The sequence below is a fragment of the Leptinotarsa decemlineata genome, unplaced genomic scaffold (genome assembly GCF_025532065.1).
Source record: "Leptinotarsa decemlineata unplaced genomic scaffold, Ldec_3_MD MMD2_P_RNA_scaffold_12, whole genome shotgun sequence".
Lineage (NCBI taxonomy): Eukaryota > Metazoa > Arthropoda > Insecta > Coleoptera > Chrysomelidae > Leptinotarsa > Leptinotarsa decemlineata.
In genome coordinates this window covers 3,008,090-3,027,272 of record NW_027412526.1, presented here as the reverse complement: position 1 = coordinate 3,027,272, position 19,183 = coordinate 3,008,090, and the positions used below count along the sequence as shown (strand labels likewise).

The following is a 19,183-nucleotide window of genomic DNA, read 5'->3' as shown; positions in this document are numbered from 1 at the left end:
TGTGATATCGGAAGTCGAGACAAAGATGTGGAAGCTTTATAACATATTAGAGGCACAAATCGAGCCACTGATAATTTAGATTGGTGAGGATGACACTACTGATGAAGAGACAAATTCATCCAGTTGAATAATTTTGATTAATATTCCTTTTGATTTTACATAAAATAAAAATTATCAATAAAGAAATAATTACGTCTCTATTCATATAATGCTTGAGTGCGCTGTGAAAAATCCAATTAAAATCTTTTTATATTACACATATTATCTGCATGTTTCCCGTTAAACTGCAAAACTAGTACATTTCACTCGTTGTTATAAAAAAGTTTTCCTAAGTATGATACAGCATTTGCGATCAACAAGATGTTGGTTTTGAATACGACCCTGGCCAATTCTTGGGATTTTCAATATCACGTGCGTAGGGCATGTCAATGTTTACATCCACTCTATCTTGGATTTGAATTTGCTTTAGTGCACTTGGCACTTTTTTAGTTACTGTATTTTTAAAGTAATAATATAAATTACTAGCTATTGACGCTCTTATATTAACGTACAGCTGAAGCTATACTGAACCTAGAATCTTGAAATATGCAGGTAGGTTCTTTGTATAGCGTAAATAAGCATCATGGGAATCAGGAACTTCCACCCCCCAAGGGGTGGAAATTGCATTGAATTTCGTCAGTTTTGAAGTAGGAAACTTGAAGTTTTGGGTTGATAAGAAAATATTTGTAACTATTTATTTAAAATGATCTGTCACAAAACTTAATATGACAGCAACAGCAACAACTAGTATACTAATAGTTCTTAAGTCAGCTTTTTCTCATTTTGTTATCCTTTCTTTTTTCAATGTATTGACAATTCCTATACGATTTTATATTGTCTCTGGACATGAGGTATTATTATTATAACAATCATGTGACATGCCATCTACTAGGAACAAGTTTCTTCATCAGCTCTCTTTAAAAACGCAAGAAGTATTCCAATCAAACCACTACAAAAAATCCGTCAAGTTTATTCCACTAAAAAAAAAACAAAACTGTACAACCTTAATCGTACAAATCAAAATCAGTCAAAGTATAAACAGAAAAAACTAAATAAATTCATCTTATGCACTGTTTTAGTGCACTGGGCTTGGCCCTCACTTTCTCTGCATTACTGCTCTTCGTCACGCTCTTAGTGAAGCACTTCCACAACCTCAGGGTCTCGTCCGCTCCAGCTGACAGGAATGTAGATCCATCTGGAGACATGGCGAGGTGCAGCACTCTTGCGGTGTGTCCAGTGAGCTCAGTCACTTTCGTCATTCCGGGATACTTCCAGATGATGATCTCGTTGTTGGCGAAACCGTGCCCCGAGACCAATTCTTTGTAGTTGGTGGACCAGAGTAAGGCACACACCTAAAAAACATGACTCAACTGATGAAGAAATAGGTATCCATAGACAAGAATATTGTTTACAAAAAGTTTTGCCAACCCAATCACTTATAGGGGAACCACATATGTCGGTAAGCTCAACATATAGATTAACGCCCATGGCGCCATCTGTTGTACGTTGTTGAAACTCATCAGCCATTTTTGTATTCTGTCATCAGAAGTAGATTCCTTCTAAACATTCGCCCTATGCCTATTATTACAAGATTTTCCTCAATAGTTTTTCGCCGCTTCTTCACGTTTCATACGTGTAATATTCCTTATTGTAGTGGGTACGCGATGAATATTTTGATCCCAATAGAGACGACAGAATTCATTATTTATTCTTTATACACCTGTACAAAGTTTTCCATTAGAGTTTCCATTTTATTTGACATTTCAGATGAACATTCCAAAAAGTGCAATGAAAAACTTTGACTGACTTAAAAAAAAAGACTCCTTCACTAAGTTCTGTTATCTCATAACTGTCACTTGTCATTTTTATTTCAGAGAAAATGTGGCTTCCCTATATATGAGTGAGTTGCTTTCAAATCTACCTTACAGTTCAGGTGTAGTCTTACCTGTGATCTGGTGTCTATTGCATTTACACAAGCTCCCGTATTGCAGTTCCAGAATCGTATATGACGATCCGCAGTCCCTCCTCCGCTTGCGAGTAAATGTGGTTGCCAGGGGCACCATGCCAGGGCTTTCACGGCTGCTTGATGGGACGTGAAACTGTGCAGAGGGGTGGTGTTGGAATGATACCCTCCGTTAACCTTAAATTCGCATCAATATTTCAGTCAAAATATGACCTCAACCCACAATTTCAAGAGACATTGACTCCTGGTAGCCACATATGAGGCTATCGAATCCCATGAATTTTCCAGCGATCCAAATCCCATTGAAAATACAATAAACTGAACCATTTCGAACTGTATACTGCCAAAAACAGGTAACCATTTTACAATTTTCATCATTGAGATACGAGTTCCATGGGAGTTCGATTTGCTGTATTTTTTTTCAAATCAGAAACAACATGAATAGGTTAGAAATAACGAGAAGTAGTTTACATTAAATTACTGGCATCCATAATGATAATTAATTAAATATCGTTAAAACATGACTGAATTTCTGGGTTCTGGATCCTGAATATATCAAGTCATTTGGTATAAGTAATGTTCTATAGGACAATTCCATAATAGTAGACACTGAATTCTCAGAAATAGTATCACATTAAAACGAAAACATACTTGTCAAGGTTATGATTCTATATATTTCATCATTTCATAATTTCCTCACGACACTGCAAGAGACAGATTAAGACAAAAACGTCAGTCATTTCTGAGAATTTAGTGCCTAATATTTTGGAATTATGGTATAAAACATATTTTTATCCTAAAATATTCAGTTTTTTTGTCTTCCAGTTTGTATTTGAAAGAAACGACTGTGTATAATCTACACATCTTTGTACGGAATTGTTATTGATGTATTATGACTATCATTATCATTATTTTATTATATTACTAGATGATCCTATTTGTCGAGTTCAAAAAATTAAAAGAGATGAAGAGGTTAAAATATATCATGGTTGGCAGCATGGTACCATAACCTTTTGCCGTAAGTTGAAAAAAAAAGAAGAGGAAGATGTTAAAATGTTTCATGGCGACGTAGCCCCGACTGTTAAGGCCAGATTCACAAAAAAAAGAAGATTATGAAACGTCAAAGTCCTAAACTGTTAACCTTATTCAAAGGAATTTGTTTACGAAATTAACAGCACCCTCAAACTGTAAACATGAGAAGAGGCATCGGTTTGGGGGCCATTAAAAAAAACAAACTAGAACAAGAAAGATATAGGGACAAAGGAAATGAAATCCAGGAATCGCAGTTCGAACAAATGACCAAGCAAATGGAAGTTTTCAAAACGAATTTAGAGGAGTTCGCCTCCAAACACAAAAACGAGATCCGAAAAAACCCCGAGTTTAGGAAACAGTTCCAGGAGATGTGTGCGAGCATAGGCGTAGACCCGTTATCGTCCGGAAAGGGATTCTGGTCTGTGCTGGGCATCGGAGACTTTTACTACGAGCTGGCAGTTCAAATCGTCGAAGTATGTCTAGCCACGAATGCCAAAAATGGTGGCCTCATAGGTAAAAATATATATACATCTATTAGTGTATAAGATCTGTCACTACTAGCATATATTTAGATTCAATATCTGTGAACTCTATGCTTTGCCAATAAGAATCTTCAATAACAATCTTTCAAAATAAGAATCTTAATCGACTGATTGATCACAGGTCTTGACGAACTGAGAACGAAACTTATTCGAGCGAGAGGGCAGAGCAAATCCCACCAAGAGATTACGAAAGATGACCTGATACGAGCAGCGGGCAAGTTGAAAGTCTTTGGCAACGGTTTCAACGTGATACCCATGGGCAAAGACAAGTACATGGTGCAATCAGTGCCGGGGGAATTGAGCATGGACCATTCGACGATACTGCAACAAGCTGAGAAGAACCAGGCTTGCTTATCGGTGTCTTATCTGCAGAAGAACTTGAACTGGGAGACGGAGAGAAGTCGCAACGCTCTGGAACATATGGTGAACCAGGGGCTAGCTTGGATCGATCTCCAGAGTTCCCAAGATAAACTTTACTACTTTCCTAGTCTGTTTACTGCCTGCGTTAATGCTTGAAAATAATATAATTGTATACTTTGCAGCTGTTTCATTTCTTACTTGAAAGGCGTTAAGAGTATTGGTACATGGGATGTTTCTTCCCCACTTGGGGCTTTGTTCACGACATGTGGCTTTTACTTGTCAACAATATTTCTTTCGAAAGGTTTCATACATGCAGTGGAGCTGTGTTGAAATTAATCAAGTCACAGGTACTTTGTAGATGATCTACTCAAATAATTTCAACATGGTCTTGCTGCTGGATGAATAAGAAACATCTGCGAACCAATTTCTATGAAGTATCTTGCATAAACGTCTGGCAGATTTAATTCAATGTCCGGTGTGGTATCAGCCGCGAAAGTATTTGTTTTCCGGCAGGCATTTACCAGAACCTACAGTGTAGGTACTTGGGAGAGATGAATATTGGCACAGCCAATAATCGGTTCATAAATCGATTATTGGTTGTGGTTAAAGTCTCAAAAGTTCAGTTTCAATATTGAAAAATTTGGCTATTACCAGCTCATAAACCGATTATTGGTTATTACCGGTTCATAAATCCATTATTAGCATAGCCAATAATTGGTTCATGTACCGGTTTACAAACCTATTATTAGTGTGGTTAAAGTCTCCCAAGTTCACTTTCAATTTTTTTAAATTTGGCTAGTCAATAATCGGTTCATAAACCGGTGTATGAACCGATTGTTAGCTGGGTTAAAATCTCACAAGTTCAGTTTTAATATTGAAAAAATTTGATATTACCAGTTCATAAACCGATTATTGGCTATTACCGATTCATAAACCCATTATTAGCATAGCCAATAACTGGTTCATTTACCGGTTTATGAATCGCTTATTGGCTGTAATCAAAGTCTCACAATTTCACTTTCAATTTTGAAAAATTTGGCTAGTCAATAATCGGTTCATAAACCGGTGTATGAACCAATTGTTGGCTGTGGTTAAAGTCTAACAAGTTCAGTTTCAATATAGAAAAAATTGGAAATCACCAGTTCATATACCGATTATTGGCTATTACCGATTCATAAACCCATTATTAGCATAGCCAATAATTGGTTCATATACCAGTTTTTGTAGTTAAAGTCTCACAAGTTCACTTTCAATTTTGAAAAATTGGGCTAGTCAATAATAGGTTCATAAACCGGTGTATGAACCGATTGTTGGCTGTGGTTAGTTAGATTCAGTTTCAATATTGAAAAAATTGGCTATTACCAGTTCATAAACCCATTATTAGCACAGCCAATAAGTGGTTCATATACCGGTTTACGAACCGATTATTGGCTGTGGTTAAAGTCTCACAAGTTCAGTTTCAATATTGAAAAATTTGGCTAGTCAATAATCGGTTCATAAACCGGTGTATGAACCAATTGTTGGCTGTGGTTAAAGTCTAACAAGTTCAGTTTCAATATAGAAAAAATTGGAAATCACCAGTTCATATACCGATTATTGGCTATTACCGATTCATAAACCCATTATTAGCATAGCCAATAATTGGTTCATATACCAGTTTTTGTAGTTAAAGTCTCACAAGTTCACTTTCAATTTTGAAAAATTGGGCTAGTCAATAATAGGTTCATAAACCGGTGTATGAACCGATTGTTGGCTGTGGTTAGTTAGATTCAGTTTCAATATTGAAAAAATTGGCTATTACCAGTTCATAAACCCATTATTAGCACAGCCAATAAGTGGTTCATATACCGGTTTACGAACCGATTATTGGCTGTGGTTAAAGTCTCACAAGTTCAGTTTCAATATTGAAAAATTTGGCTAGTCAATAATCGGTTCATAAACCGGTGTATGAACCGATTGTTGGCTGTGGTTAGTCTCACTAAGTTCAGTTTCAATATTGACAAAATTGGCTATTACCAGTTCATAAACCGATTATTGGCTATTACCAGTTCAGAAACCCATTATTATCATAGCCAATAATTGGTTCATATACTGGTTTATGAATCGCTTATTGGCTGTGGTTAAAGTCTCACAAGTTCAGTTTCAATATTGAAAAATTTGGCTATTACTAGTTCATACACCGATTATTGGCTATTACCGGTTAATAAACCCATTATTAGCAAAGCCAATAATTGGTTCATATACCGGTTTATGAACCGATTATTGGCTGTGTTTAAATTCTCACAAGTTCAGTTTTAATTTTTGACAAATTTTGTTTTGAAAAATCTACTCAATACCTGAAAAATATTAATTTCTTGTGCAATTGCCATGCTTAGAACTGGTAAATAAACTATAGTAAACTAGAATTCAATGACTCATTGTTCAAGTGTACGTTCAAAAAGGAAAGTATGAAACATATTTTCCACCTGATGAACTATCATTTCATTTTTTCACTCTTCACGAAAAATAAGCCATTGTTATCATGGAATATCAACCGAGTATACTCTCCTGAAAATTATATTGAACATCGTACTCACCGCCTGCCAAATATTCAGAACGTTATCATTCCCACCGCTAGCCAAATATTTCCCGTCCGTGGACCATTTGAGCCCGCAGACTTCTTGAGTGTGTCCTGATAGTATACCGATTCTATGTTCCCTCTGTCGTACATCGTGATGAATGATCTGTCCGCTACGGCAACCGCTCGATAGAACAAAAGAGTTCCAAGATAGAGAGCCGACTCGAGCCGAGTGGCCTTCCATAATTCGCAGCTTCTTGGCTCTTTCACAGTCCCAGAGTTCCACAGTACCTACATTATACAATCAAACTGTTGTAGCATTACTTTATTCTGGCTTGGATAAAACTATATGTCTAACAGCACCAATTAACTCTATTATAGGATTTTATTCTCACCGTTTGTGTTGCCCACGGCTAAGCAGTTTCCATCCTGGGTCCAGGATAGGGAGCAAACGTAGTCGTTACCTTCTAATTCCAGTAACTGGTCAATGTTGCCGGTTCCTGGAAAAAACAAAATTCTTGTTCAACTGGTTTTCTAAACAGCCACCAAGTTCACCAGATTTAATCTCCACAGTGGGTTTTGGGTTTAATCTGAAGAATTGGGGAATGCATTCAATCAGCAAAATAAGATATGAGGCGCTGCAAACATAAAGGTATCAGCATATTTCAACCGATAGAGCAAGTCAAGAATCAGTTTGATACTTGTTGCCATATGATGACAACTGGCTGCAAACTAGGGACAACCAGCGAGAAGTCATGAAGATATCTCTGAAAAATCTTTTAAATGTTGTACAAAACAAACAAACATAACAATAGATGAAAATCTATTCAGTCATTCAAGAAAAATATGAAAATAATACCATATTATTAGAAAATAAACTTCTATTGAACTAGAAACACGCTTTCACACTAATCATACCTTTCACGCTCCAGTCAATGTTAATGAGATTATAGGTTGCTCCCACATCAAGAGGTTTAAGAAATTCAAAGTTATATAAAGGAAACGGAAGTAGTCCTAATATTGAACCTTGTGGAACACCCTACATATTTGTCAACAAAACCTGCTCATATGTACCGTGAACAGTAGACTAAACAAACAAAATAAGCTATGTAAGATGATATTTTCCATACCTGCATTCCACAAATAAACATGAGCTCCCAGAGCTGCTGCCAGAATATTATTAGGCCCCCAGTCGATCAAGTTCAGGTAATAGTCGTCAACAATATCAGGGGCATCCAGGATTCTATCAGGAGCCTGAGGAATGTATCTGCTGCCTTTCGTAGAGGCAGGTGTCTTGGTCTGTGTGTAAATGACTCTCATAGGGTTCTGAAACCCTTCAGGGGCTGAAGGAGCCTTGTTTTTGTAAGACAGTATACGCTGATTGTTGATGTCGCCTCCTCGTAAGTTCTCTGACATCAACCGCTGTAGTTCCTTCCGGGTAGGGCTGTCGCTCTGGTCGTTTTCGTCCTGCGTGAGCTTGTAGTGTGCCAGTTCAAAGTTGCTGGCACTTCGTGAAGGGATGAAACGGTCTCCACCAGGCGTTCTCGCTGATTTGTGCGGTGTGGGGGTTTTCGACTTCTTCGGGGTTTTTGACGGAGTCTTGCTTCTCAGAGGATCATTTTCGTTACCTTGAAAGAAATACTCATAGTTGAAAAACCTTACAAAAGATACTGACATTCTCATGATTTCAAACAGCCTTTTAATAAGCTAGATAAGCACATATACACAAACTGATTACCAGTTAACTTGAGTAAACTGCAACTCAAGACCGGTATATGAATCCACTTTTACCTTTTATCGGTGTTTTCGTCGAATTGAGAGCCGAAGAAGACAACGATCTTAGCTTCGAGGAGTTGTTGGAACTGCTGTTTGATGAACCAGGGTCTCTTTTTTTCTGCCATCGAGGCACTGGACCGTTGACGGGACCGTCCATCGTCAGTATGGTGTTAACTTCGTTCCAAAACTTGAACTGTGACATAATGTCTAATAGTATTTGTATAATAAATTCAGGTAGATAATATCATAAAGTACATGCCATTAACACAAGTCAATATGGCAAATGACCGTTGAGCAAATTCGGTTTTCAAATTGAAAAAAGAGAAGTGCGCAAGTCAACTGTAGCACATTACATACATACCTGACTGTAGTCAAAGGTAGCCAACTGTCATCGAAGTTGCCGGTCATATAACTAATACAGAATAATAGGACCAGCATACCCAACCCTCAAAGAAAAATCCCCAAAGCTCAAATCGAAAACCCATAAAATTATAACAGTTTCTGTATTTGAATCACAGACATTCATTCTGACGTTGAAACGATGACGTCACACCTACTCTGATTTGAAACGTATTCAGGATGATTGAAAACTAGCTTGAGGTTGGTTTTGAAACGGCATTAAATTTGATGTTACGGGACGCCAGTTTGTACTTTATTTGGATGGTTATAGTTTATTCAGTGCTGAAAACTCTTTATCAAATACGTTGTAAGGATGTATGGAATGAAGCTAGGAAAGTATTGTATTATTGTAGAGAAAATTAGAAAGTTTGTTTTTATAATTCGATTTAAAATCTGACACAAATTGAAACATTCCATTCTAGTAATCTCATTATCAATGACGTCACTACGAATCGTTTTCGAATACACGCTCGAATACGATTAAACGCCAAAAAACACCCATTGTAAATACGAAGTCAATTCGAATGGTATAAAAACTAAATAGTTGCCGAACGACGGCAGTTTCTTTGTATGGCATGGGCGGCGTGACATAATACGAGATCTATTCATTATTTTTGCGTGAAAGGTTTTATATAGTATTAACTATTAGATTTATCAGACTAGAAATATCAGTCTTTTATATAATAACTGTTCGGATTGACTTCGTATAGACTACTTATGAACATTCACTTAAAAAAATTATAAATCATAAGTTAATGATAAAATTAGTGAATGATAAATAATATTCTTCACATACAAAAATTACACTGATACATTGTTCAATACATCCAATATAAGTTAATTTTTTCTGATTCCAATTCTTTGAAATCATACATATTCATATTTAATAAACTTTGGTGCCACTCAGACTCGATACCATTTTTGTTGCCACAGATGTGAGTTCGCCGAATGTGGTTCAATATTGGTGCTAAATCGGATTTCACTTGATTTCTAGCAACCTTTGCATGCAAATCGGCAAGAATTTTCAACATTGATAAATTATCTAGAATTCTTTTTTGGATCTGTTTCGTTAGACAAACAAATCTTTTTTGTGAACTTCCAATATAACAAGGCAAGCTTCATCGAATCTCTGAATCTCGAGCACCCAATTTTTATATTAGGTTAGGTTGGCAAAAGTGCACTTATTCAAATGGCGCTTATTTCGATTAAACTGAATAAGTATTCATTGAAATATTACAGTTTGAAATAAACTCATAAAAAAGAAGAAACTCTTGAAACAGCCTAATACAAGAAATAATAAGAAAAATCACTGAAAATACAGAAATACTTGAACAAATATCCGTTACAAATAATCAAAATACAATGACAGTAAAATATCGTGACGTCGATCTGACATTCAAGTGCCGTAATGCCAAAACATTGATCTCTCCATCCTTTTTCAGTTGGTGGCCTATTTCTCTCTTCAATGAGTAGTCCATATTATGACATTCCTGACCCAAGTAAAGAATAGGTATTTCTAGATACGACAAACTTTCATCTCGAAGATTTAAAATTTTCAAAGTCAGAGTTCCATTACACAATCCACTATACATAGAATAATAAAGACATGATCGATAGATATTATTATCTTTGCGCAAATTTCGGAAATCAATGTAATGATTACGTACACATAAACTGTAAACTCCTCTCGTTAATCCATCAACGGTTCAATTTCCATTGAAATGTGACCTCAAAAGTGTATTAAAAACCCATATTGCCTGTACTCGGGAACACTTCAACCATGTGTTGATGGGATATATCTTTAAATAGCTTTGACAAAAAAACATACCATTTAATGAAAGTGGTTGAGCAAGGACTATTCTGTCAAAATACGTTTTTCTTTCAACCAGCTGCCCCCCCCTCATGAACAACTCAGAGAAGTGGAAACTAGTACGTATTAACGAGATCTTACCTCTTAACGTGCGATTCCAAAATACTCTTCAAGCAGTTATTACAAAATGCAGATTCAAAAAAATAGCGAAAATGTATGAAACATGTTATAAAAGAAGGCAACATGTGGAAATTAGGCCATTTATATCCACGTTTTGGTAATTTTATATCATATTCCTCAGCGTTTTGGCTTCCTGCTTCTCCATAATTATACACAAAATAAGGGAAACTTCAAAAAAGGGAAACATCTTGTTTCAAACATGTAATCTATTTCCTTACAAACTCCCTATGAAGATGTGTAGATCAAGCACAAGTTTCTCTCAGATCCAATTAGGAAGAAAAAATTAATTTGGAATAACTACTTTCCGGTGCAAACACGAAGAAAAAAACTTTATTTTGAAATAAGTAATTTCAGACATAATTACATCAAAACATAAAAAAAATCACATTTTAGTACTCGGCACTCCAAAAATTAGTTGAAAACTTAGTGGATAACAAAATGAGACATAAAATCATTTATAAATAACTCTAAAATTGTGTTAATCATATACTTTGGTAAAAGGTATGCTATTATGTAACACTAATTCATTGTCGATGCTGTACTTTGAAAGTTTTCATGACTGAAACTATCCACCTCTTTTGTGGAATCATTACCGAATGCATCTCATCCTACGAATAACAGTCAATCTGTTACTTTAGTGATATGAGACTCCTGAAAAATGATTTTTCCTGTTTTTTTATTTCATTCAAGCACTCATCGGATAGAATGGCGTTACATTCCTCTGCAGAAAGGCCTGTCGCAGAAGACGAGGCTGCTCGCTTGTATTTACTTTTGTGAGCGTTACTGACTAGTTTCTGAACTGCTAGATATTGTCTGTCCCAGTATGAGGAGTTTCCTTGGAATTTATTTTCTTCAAGAGCAGAGCTCAAGTACTTTCTCAAATAGTCTCCGATATCCCTACAAAAGTAAACGGTTCAAAAAAAGATGGAAATTGAGTTAAAAGAAATGGATACCTGCCATTGGACTTGTTTTTATCTGCAGGCCATTTATCAAGTAGTTGCAACATACGTTTATATTTCCCTGCTGTAGAAGCCATTCAGAACACTGATTTTGAGCATCTACCAATTTCAAAATTTATAGCAGGAAAGTTTTTAAAAAATATTTCTGGGATAGGCCTAACCTCACTTTCATCTACAAATTTGAAATTTACCAAGTGGTTTTCCACGTACACAAAGGTGTGCACCGACTGTACCATATGGTTCCAGAACACATTTTCTACTCGGATAGACACCTCACACCTAAGGAAGACGCGTGTATTTTTTTTATTCTTTCGAATAATAATGAAAAAAATGATTCTGAATGTCAGGTTATCAAATGATTCAACTACCTCTCCGATCGCGACAGAGGACGGTTGTGCCGGTAATGACCGCCCTCAAAGATGACACGTGGATGCCTTATATGTATATTAGAGCAAAAATCAAATGTCAAATAGTGTTTCTATCAATTCTTTTCTTGTAGTTCATTTTTTTCTAACACCAAAATGTGCAAACAAAATCTCGAAGTTTGAAAAACGTATTACCAACAAATCAATTGCAATGTTTTTGTTTTTTTAAAAACCGTCCAAATAGTGAATCCGAGTATTGCTAATATTCGCCTGAGAATCTACAACTGAAAATAATGAATGAAATATAGACAATATGCTGAAAGACCTAAAGCAGAGAAAGGGATACTCAGCCCTGAACAGGAACCATGAACTTTTTGAGAATTTCGAGGTAATTACTAACCTAAACATTTCATCGAGTGATTAGTGGACTAATCAGATGGTAAAATCAAGCTAATTTGGTTGAAATTGCTGATCTATTAACCTGCCGAGTTGACATCGAACTAATTCCTCGGCTGCAATCAAATTATAAATTTGAAAAGTTTGAAATAAGTTGAATTTACCGCTAAAAATAAAATTAACATTTCGAACACAGAACGTAGGTCACAGAAACTTGACCAAGCTACATCAAAGTGCCACCAGAATGAGTGTCTCTTCTATATGGTATTCTGTGTCTGGAGAAAGAGGAAAAAAGGTTCCACTGCAGCGCAGCCTGGTGATAAGAGGGTAAAGCTAATTCAACAAACAGGTCTGGTAGAGAAAGGTTTCTGTGATTTAATAATTGAAGAAGAAGGAAACGACGAATATTTGATTCAAATAAATATTCGAAAATCAATAAAGTTTGGTAATGTCCCACTGAAAAAAATGTTTATTTTCCTTGACGTTTATTAATCAGTCACCAATTATTTTCCTATATTAACATAGATATTTGCTTACAATATACAGTACCTGCTCAGGTTAATGTTTGATTCAAATAAATACAATTCCAGAAATATCTGTTCCATACCTACTCACTCATAAAGTAGATGTTTTCATATTTCGGTTGGTGGAAGGGGGTTGAAACAGGTAGTCGGCCTCTGTGCAAAATCTGCCCCGATCGGCCCAGTCGCCAAGCTCGTTTCGTTCGTGTTCCTTCTCTCTTATTGTGTTTAGTGCTCTCACTCTGACGACATGGCAGACATCTCAAAAGAGGATCTTCGCAAAGAAATTGCCGGTAAGTGCTATTTTTCTATTAAATTTAGAACCAGTAGTTGCGAAATTCACAAAACCTAGTTCGTAATTTTTTTCTGAACATTTTTTCCTAATGGATTTTCGAGGGTTAACAGTGGAAATCAAGCATTTTACTCTTGGTCAATTTTACTTCTCCATACGTACATAAACAATGGCTGAACGACGCTATGGGAGAAGATGTAATTTTGTGCGATATCGAATTTGGATTTTTCTCTGATATTGCTCGTCGAATCGGAAAATACCTTTGACAAAATCGGTGTGAAAAATTATTTCTGATTTTCGTAGGAGTTTTTCTCCCCGGATTTCATCGTAGATCTGGAAGTTTTCTGAAAAATCAGAACGTGATTGGTGTTATTTGGAGTGTACTTGTATCTGTAGACAGGCATGTATTTTATCGTTTTCCACGTTCTGTAAGCCACGACAGCAAAATATCACCAGGAATTAAATATAGTTGAGGGTTTAAGTAATCGTATTCTGCAATAGCATTACCTTGATATATTGGGTGTAGCCCATTTTTGAACGTTTGAAAACTTGGTGTTGTTCTTGTCTGGTTTTAAAGTGGAATGTTCTTTATCAACCTTGTACGCCGTTTGTGAATTATCATTGATCCAACAACAATTCGCTATTTTTGTCTTCGTTTATCTAGATATTTGAGCCTTTTACTTATTGTTTGAATTGTGCTACATACACAAAGGAATAATTCGAAATGTTCAATCTCGTGAGTTGATGTAGGCGTGACGTGTGGAAAAATATAATTTTTAGATACCTATTTCTTGAATAAATTTCGATGATTGCCTTATTGTTCACGACTAGTAAAGATGAAAATTTTGTTGAGAATTTTCAAACATGTTTGGTGCAGGATGCGACTGCGCAATGCTTTGTTTTAGGGATTAGGCGCGAAACTTGAAGAGGGGAACAAGGTTGACTCAGTTGGGGGGGAGTGGGGCAGAATTACTTGCTTAGATTAGAATGTTGTGCGTTTTTTGTATACAATAATTGAGCCATATTTTCCCAACATAAATCCCGCCAAACAACTGCATATCCTAAATGATTATTTCATGAATGGAATGAAGTATTTATTATTTCTTTTGTTGCAGAAATATAGGCTAACACCAAACATAGATATAATAATATTATTGTTTGCCGAATAAAACTGATTTTAGTGACAGTATTTTTAATAGATACATCTTTCAGATATTGTTTTGAATTTATTTTGATATTTGACAGATGTGATAATAAATATACTGGAAAAATAAAACTTGACCTTGTTTTATAAAACATTGTTAATATAGCCCAAAATTCATTATTTTTTTTGTTAAATTTTGAAATTCCATTTTCTGAAACCTTCGTTTTTTGTTGTTTTTTGAAATTACAGTATTAATAGGATTTGTTTTACTTCGGAAAACCTTTGAAATTTTTCGAATTCCTGTTGGTCTTATCAGGATTAAAATACTTTGCATTGAAATCGTATTTTTTTTCAATAAAGAAAAATAAAATAAAATTGTTTCTAATAAATGTTTTTTTTAAATTGAATGAAGAATTTTTTTTATAAAATTATATAGAAACGATAATTTACAGATAATATTGAATATTTATTAAACTATATTCCAATCTGAGGTTCAGTAAATTTATACAAAAGCACGATGATGTAATATTTTACCAGGGTCGTAATGAGGCCAAATATTTGAAAATATAATATACAAGGTGACGCAAAACTACAGTTTATCTGATGGTATAAAATGAAAAATAAAAATTGCAGCTAAGTTGATCATTATGGTTTTATTTAATTCCTTGGATGAAAAAATGATAATTTAGTCTGAAAATCAGCAGCAGCAGCAGATATCAGCATTTTCAATCTTTATAGTGAACGAAATACAAATATTTATAGTGGATATCAAACAGTCAATCAAAATATGCTTTAATATCAAAGAATAACATCTTGTTGACAAAGGGTGTAAATATAAATGTAATTAAATTAATAACAATCAGTCACTTATTTGAAATTCAAAATATAACAAACAATAGAAGATGTATAGTGTGTAGAAAGTGTATGTAAGTGTTTAGAAAGTGTATAGTTTTGGTCTACTAATCATTGTATCCTATCCACATAATATTCTTCCAAACTATAATAGATTCCATCGGAAAGAACTCTTTTCACTGCTTTTTTGAAGCTGGTGTTGGACGGATTATCTTTAATACTATTTGGAAGGTGGTTTTCCATTTGCACTATCCTTAACGATAGTGGAAGATGGTAATGGTAGTTTGAGATAGTTACTTTGACAGGAGGGGTATCTATTCCCTGTAATGAAATTTTGTTTGTGTTTATGAGACACTGTTTCAAGTATAAATATAGACAGTACTGTTAGTATGTTGTGTTGCTTGAAGTGAAATCTGCACGAATCGCGAAATTTTAGTTTACAGAGGTATCTAAGGGCTCTTTTTTGAAACATAAAAACACTTTGAAGAACTTTACCACTGCACACTCCCCAGAATGGGGAGCAAATGTGACTATCAAGGAGTAGTAGACTGTCTATGCTGTTGGGAATCCTAGTTCGTTTGCAGAAATTTTCACAGCATAACAACCAGAGGACAATTTTTCATTCAAGTTGTTGACATGTCCAGTGAATTTGAGACTGTTGTCGATGTGTAGTCCTAGAAACTTAGAAAAAAACACTGTTTTCGATAATCTGGCGGTTTCAAGAAATATCAGCAACTGCACATTATAAGGACACTATCTCAGTTTTCAATTTGTTTAAGAATAAAAGATTTCGAGTCGCACCACCCTTTGAACTTTATTATATCTGAATTAATGATACTATGAAGATCTGCTTGCTTATAGAGATTATTTTGTTTACTCTTGCCATTCTAGTTCGTCAGAAGTTCACGTTTATTACAAATTTTTCAATTTCTTGTCCCATAATATTGTCTACGTTCCAAATTTTTTGCTCCACTTTCTGCTGCAGGGTTCAATGAATTTTTTTCCACTTTTCTGACGTGATGGTAGCTTTCGCATTATGTAAGATGCTTTTCATATCAACAAACTTAAATGTAGTATTATGCCCTGCAACAAAGTTTTCTATATCAGCCCAAATGAACTCAATGGGATTAAGTTCGTAGTGATATGGTGGTAGTCTTGAAACAACAATAAATATGAACTAATATTTTCCACGAACATGCTGACTTACTTTAGGCACCTATTTTCATTTCTCTTTTCTGCAGCCATCTTAAAAGATGCCGACCTGTCGTCGACGTCCGCCAAAAAGGTAAGGCAAGAACTCGAAGAGAAACTGGACACTAGCTTGCAGTCAAGGAAAAAGGAAATCGATGATTTAGTCATGGAGTTCGTGAGCTCTAAGCAAGACAAGAAGAAGGGAAAGAAGGGAGATTCCGATAACGACGAGGATGAAGAAGAAGAGGAGGAGGAGGAAGAAGAGGAAGAGGTAAGTTCTTATTTGAGGGATGAAAGTGAAATTCAATGAGTTCTCATCAATTATTTTCTCAAACAGCCCTCTGAGGACGAAAAGAAGAAGAAGCGTTCTTCAACCGGAAAGAAACCTGCAGCCAAGAAGGCCAAGAAAGGTTCTGATGACGAATCCGCCAGTGAACAGAGCGATGGGGATTCTGAAGAAGAATATTCACCGAAAAAGTCTAAGCCAATCAAGACACGTAAACTTCCCCCCAAGAAGAAGAAGGGTTCCGAGTCAGATTCTGATGAAGATTGGGGCAAGAAGAAGGGAAAGAAAGGCGTAAGTGTAATAAAAAAAATTGATAACTTCTACAATACATGCTGACACATTTATACATTGAAGGAAATATTATCGTCATTCTCAAGACTGAAATATTACCAAATTTTTACGTTCACCTATGACCAATGGAATATGAGAAAAATGACAGGACGGGAGAGAATGTTTTCTTTTGTTCTGTACAGAAATTGATTGGCAGAAAATTTCAGTGTGAAAAAATGCATTTGAAAAGTTTTTTTTAACTGGATGAAATGGGAAAAATCGGGGTAGATCGAAAGTAATGGAAAATTATCGGGTAGTTTTGAAAAAGTCTACTTCCTTGTCGAATAACCACAACGGGACTTCTTTCATTTGAAATAATCATTTTTCTAAGTTTGTATGTATTTCTTTTCGACAGTGTTTGGGCTGACTTGATTTCTCTGGATCTTTTTCTTGTTATATTCATGAAACCATACACAATATCGAAAATTCAAGAGAGACCAATTTTATAGTCTTCTCAAAAGTTCTACAAAATAGCAGGACAAATGTTTCACTACTGACACTAGTTCAGAAGATATTCAGAATTTAAAAAAACGTTGGTATTTCGAAAATGATTTATACGTACCTAGATATTCTACTTTAAAAAAGGAAAATTATCTTTATAAATCAACAATTGAGGCAAAATATAAATTATAGTTCAGTACCACCTCCACAAGCCACATAAACAACAGTTGTTTTGTTATTTATTTATATAGAGGAAGATAGGTTAGGTGCACAAAATGTCATATGTCACAGAATGTATCGGAACATAAGTAAACAGAACAGCACGCCTCTGAAATATGTCATCTTTGTTTGTCTCATACAGGTAACAGATTCATTGTCCTTTATTAGCTATAACCGATGTTGCCAAATGGTGAAATAGAAACGAATCCCTTTAAATGTTGAATGCATTATTTCATTCCTCTTTTTTAAGTATTTAAATAATTTTTGAAAGAAAAAGGTTGAAATGATAAATTTAAAATGCGTTGTTCTAGAGCTCTTTTATGAAAACTACTTGATTTTCGTCAGGAGGAACATTCCCCATTATTGGTGAAATCTAATACCCTCTTTAAATAAATCGATATTTAAAACGTGGTCCTTCGAGCCGGATATGAACCAGCTACTTACGGATATACAGTGGAAGGTGTGAATCCCCAAAGAAGGTTGATGAAATTTGTTTTGTTTGGATTTTTGCCTCCAGTTTGTACCTGAATGACACTCGTCCGGTTTGCAATTGTATCATTCCCATAATTTGCAACTGATACTTTGAAAAACCAGTTAGGTGCAAAATTGCTTGGGTCTACTGTTGGTCATGCATTAGCCCATTTTTCTTTTTTTGATATTGATGTTATGTTCAAAAGTTGGTTAGCATATTTAAATAATCGTTTACCATTTTCAAGGGTGGCGGAGGAGCCAAAAAAGGAGGTGGTGGTTACACCAAACAGATGACCCTATCTCCCGAGCTTGCTGCCCTCGTCGGACAAGACTCAATGGCCCGGCATGAAGTCGTAAAGAAAGTATGGGCGATTATCAAAGAAAAAGACCTCTACGACCCTAAAAACAAACAGTACGCAATTTGCGACGATGCTCTGATGAAGGTAATTGGAGTTAAGCGATTCCGGACCTTTGGAATGATGAAATACCTGAAGACCCATTTCATCAGCTAAGCTGCATTCGTAGCGTGTACATTTGACTAGCGCCGTGTATCGGCAACTGTTTTTTCCCCTTCCAGATTTGAATTTCGTAGTTTGGTGTCCAACGTCGCGCTAGTCGAGTCGATTTCATGTTGATAGAATTCAAATATTTTTTTATTATTAAGCTATCGAACTGATGACCATAGTTTTTAAGTTTTAGGCCGTACATTTTTTTTCTTTTGAGTTATCGTAATGTATTGGTAACATTTGCGGTTTAGTTGATTTGCGTAATTTGTGCACTTGTAAATGTTTCGAAATGTATTACATACATTCAAAATTTTTATTCAATAAAGTACTTTAACGTGGCTGGCTTTTTTTTTGGAGTTAGGCTTTCTGAATTTTCTTCTGGTGAAAATCGTATGATAAAAGGTAAGACCTCGTTGGACCTATTTATCTCATCGAATGGAATGGAGAAAAGTAATTACCAACAAATTTCAAATACTGTAACATTAACTGTATTAGATGGTAGCACTTGGGAACAGTTGTAGTACAGGCACACAACGCTGTGAATTGGTAGTA

General features: G+C 35.4%; 4 protein-coding genes across 4 annotated transcripts; 2 read left to right on the top strand and 2 right to left on the bottom strand.

Annotated features, from left to right (window-relative positions):
• Window positions 1-993: 993 nt before the first annotated feature.
• Window positions 994-8,618, bottom strand: fzy (cell division cycle 20 protein fzy). The gene is made up of 6 exons (XM_023162518.2): window positions 8,285-8,618; window positions 7,624-8,121; window positions 6,889-6,993; window positions 6,513-6,784; window positions 1,985-2,179; window positions 994-1,391 (listed from the first exon to the last, which is right to left on the bottom strand). The coding sequence occupies exons 1-6, from the start codon at window positions 8,469-8,471 to the stop codon at window positions 1,098-1,100; spliced, it is 1,551 nt and encodes a 516-aa protein (XP_023018286.2). The 5' UTR covers window positions 8,472-8,618; the 3' UTR covers window positions 994-1,097.
• On the top strand, window positions 2,957-4,117 carry lsn (vacuolar-sorting protein SNF8). The gene is made up of 2 exons (XM_023162519.2): window positions 2,957-3,547; window positions 3,698-4,117. Exons 1-2 carry the CDS (start codon window positions 3,196-3,198, stop codon window positions 4,090-4,092), a joined length of 747 nt encoding a protein of 248 aa, XP_023018287.1. The 5' UTR covers window positions 2,957-3,195; the 3' UTR covers window positions 4,093-4,117.
• Window positions 8,619-10,966: 2,348 nt separating the features above from the next.
• LOC111507230 (ubiquinol-cytochrome c reductase complex assembly factor 2) lies at window positions 10,967-11,987 on the bottom strand. Its single transcript, XM_074171795.1, has 2 exons — window positions 11,612-11,987; window positions 10,967-11,555 (listed from the first exon to the last, which is right to left on the bottom strand). The coding sequence occupies exons 1-2, from the start codon at window positions 11,692-11,694 to the stop codon at window positions 11,288-11,290; spliced, it is 351 nt and encodes a 116-aa protein (XP_074027896.1). The 5' UTR covers window positions 11,695-11,987; the 3' UTR covers window positions 10,967-11,287.
• A 1,046-nt stretch (window positions 11,988-13,033) lies between these two features.
• Non2 (upstream activation factor subunit spp27 homolog Non2) lies at window positions 13,034-18,969 on the top strand. Its single transcript, XM_023162517.2, has 4 exons — window positions 13,034-13,192; window positions 16,429-16,649; window positions 16,716-16,955; window positions 18,371-18,969. The coding sequence occupies exons 1-4, from the start codon at window positions 13,150-13,152 to the stop codon at window positions 18,635-18,637; spliced, it is 771 nt and encodes a 256-aa protein (XP_023018285.1). The 5' UTR covers window positions 13,034-13,149; the 3' UTR covers window positions 18,638-18,969.
• Window positions 18,970-19,183: the final 214 nt, after the last annotated feature.

Bases quoted from the DNA above. Each gene is read 5' to 3' on its own strand.
- lsn (XM_023162519.2), top strand. From the start codon at position 3,196: ATGAGAAGAGGCATCGGTTTGGGGGCCATTAAAAAAAACAAACTAGAA. The intron at 3,548-3,697 runs GTAAAAATATAT...GATTGATCACAG, and splicing joins CAAAAATGGTGGCCTCATAG to GTCTTGACGAACTGAGAACG.
- fzy (XM_023162518.2), bottom strand. From the start codon at position 8,471: ATGTCACAGTTCAAGTTTTGGAACGAAGTTAACACCATACTGACGATG. The intron at 6,785-6,888 runs GTGAGAATAAAA...TGTATAATGTAG, and splicing joins AGCCGTGGGCAACACAAACG to GTACTGTGGAACTCTGGGAC. The intron at 2,180-6,512 runs GTGAGTACGATG...TGCGAATTTAAG, and splicing joins TTCTGAATATTTGGCAGGCG to GTTAACGGAGGGTATCATTC.
- LOC111507230 (XM_074171795.1), bottom strand. From the start codon at position 11,694: ATGGCTTCTACAGCAGGGAAATATAAACGTATGTTGCAACTACTTGAT. The intron at 11,556-11,611 runs GTATCCATTTCT...TTACTTTTGTAG, and splicing joins AAAAACAAGTCCAATGGCAG to GGATATCGGAGACTATTTGA.
- Non2 (XM_023162517.2), top strand. From the start codon at position 13,150: ATGGCAGACATCTCAAAAGAGGATCTTCGCAAAGAAATTGCCG. The intron at 13,193-16,428 runs GTAAGTGCTATT...TCTTTTCTGCAG, and splicing joins TCTTCGCAAAGAAATTGCCG to CCATCTTAAAAGATGCCGAC. The intron at 16,956-18,370 runs GTAAGTGTAATA...ACCATTTTCAAG, and splicing joins AGAAGAAGGGAAAGAAAGGC to GGTGGCGGAGGAGCCAAAAA.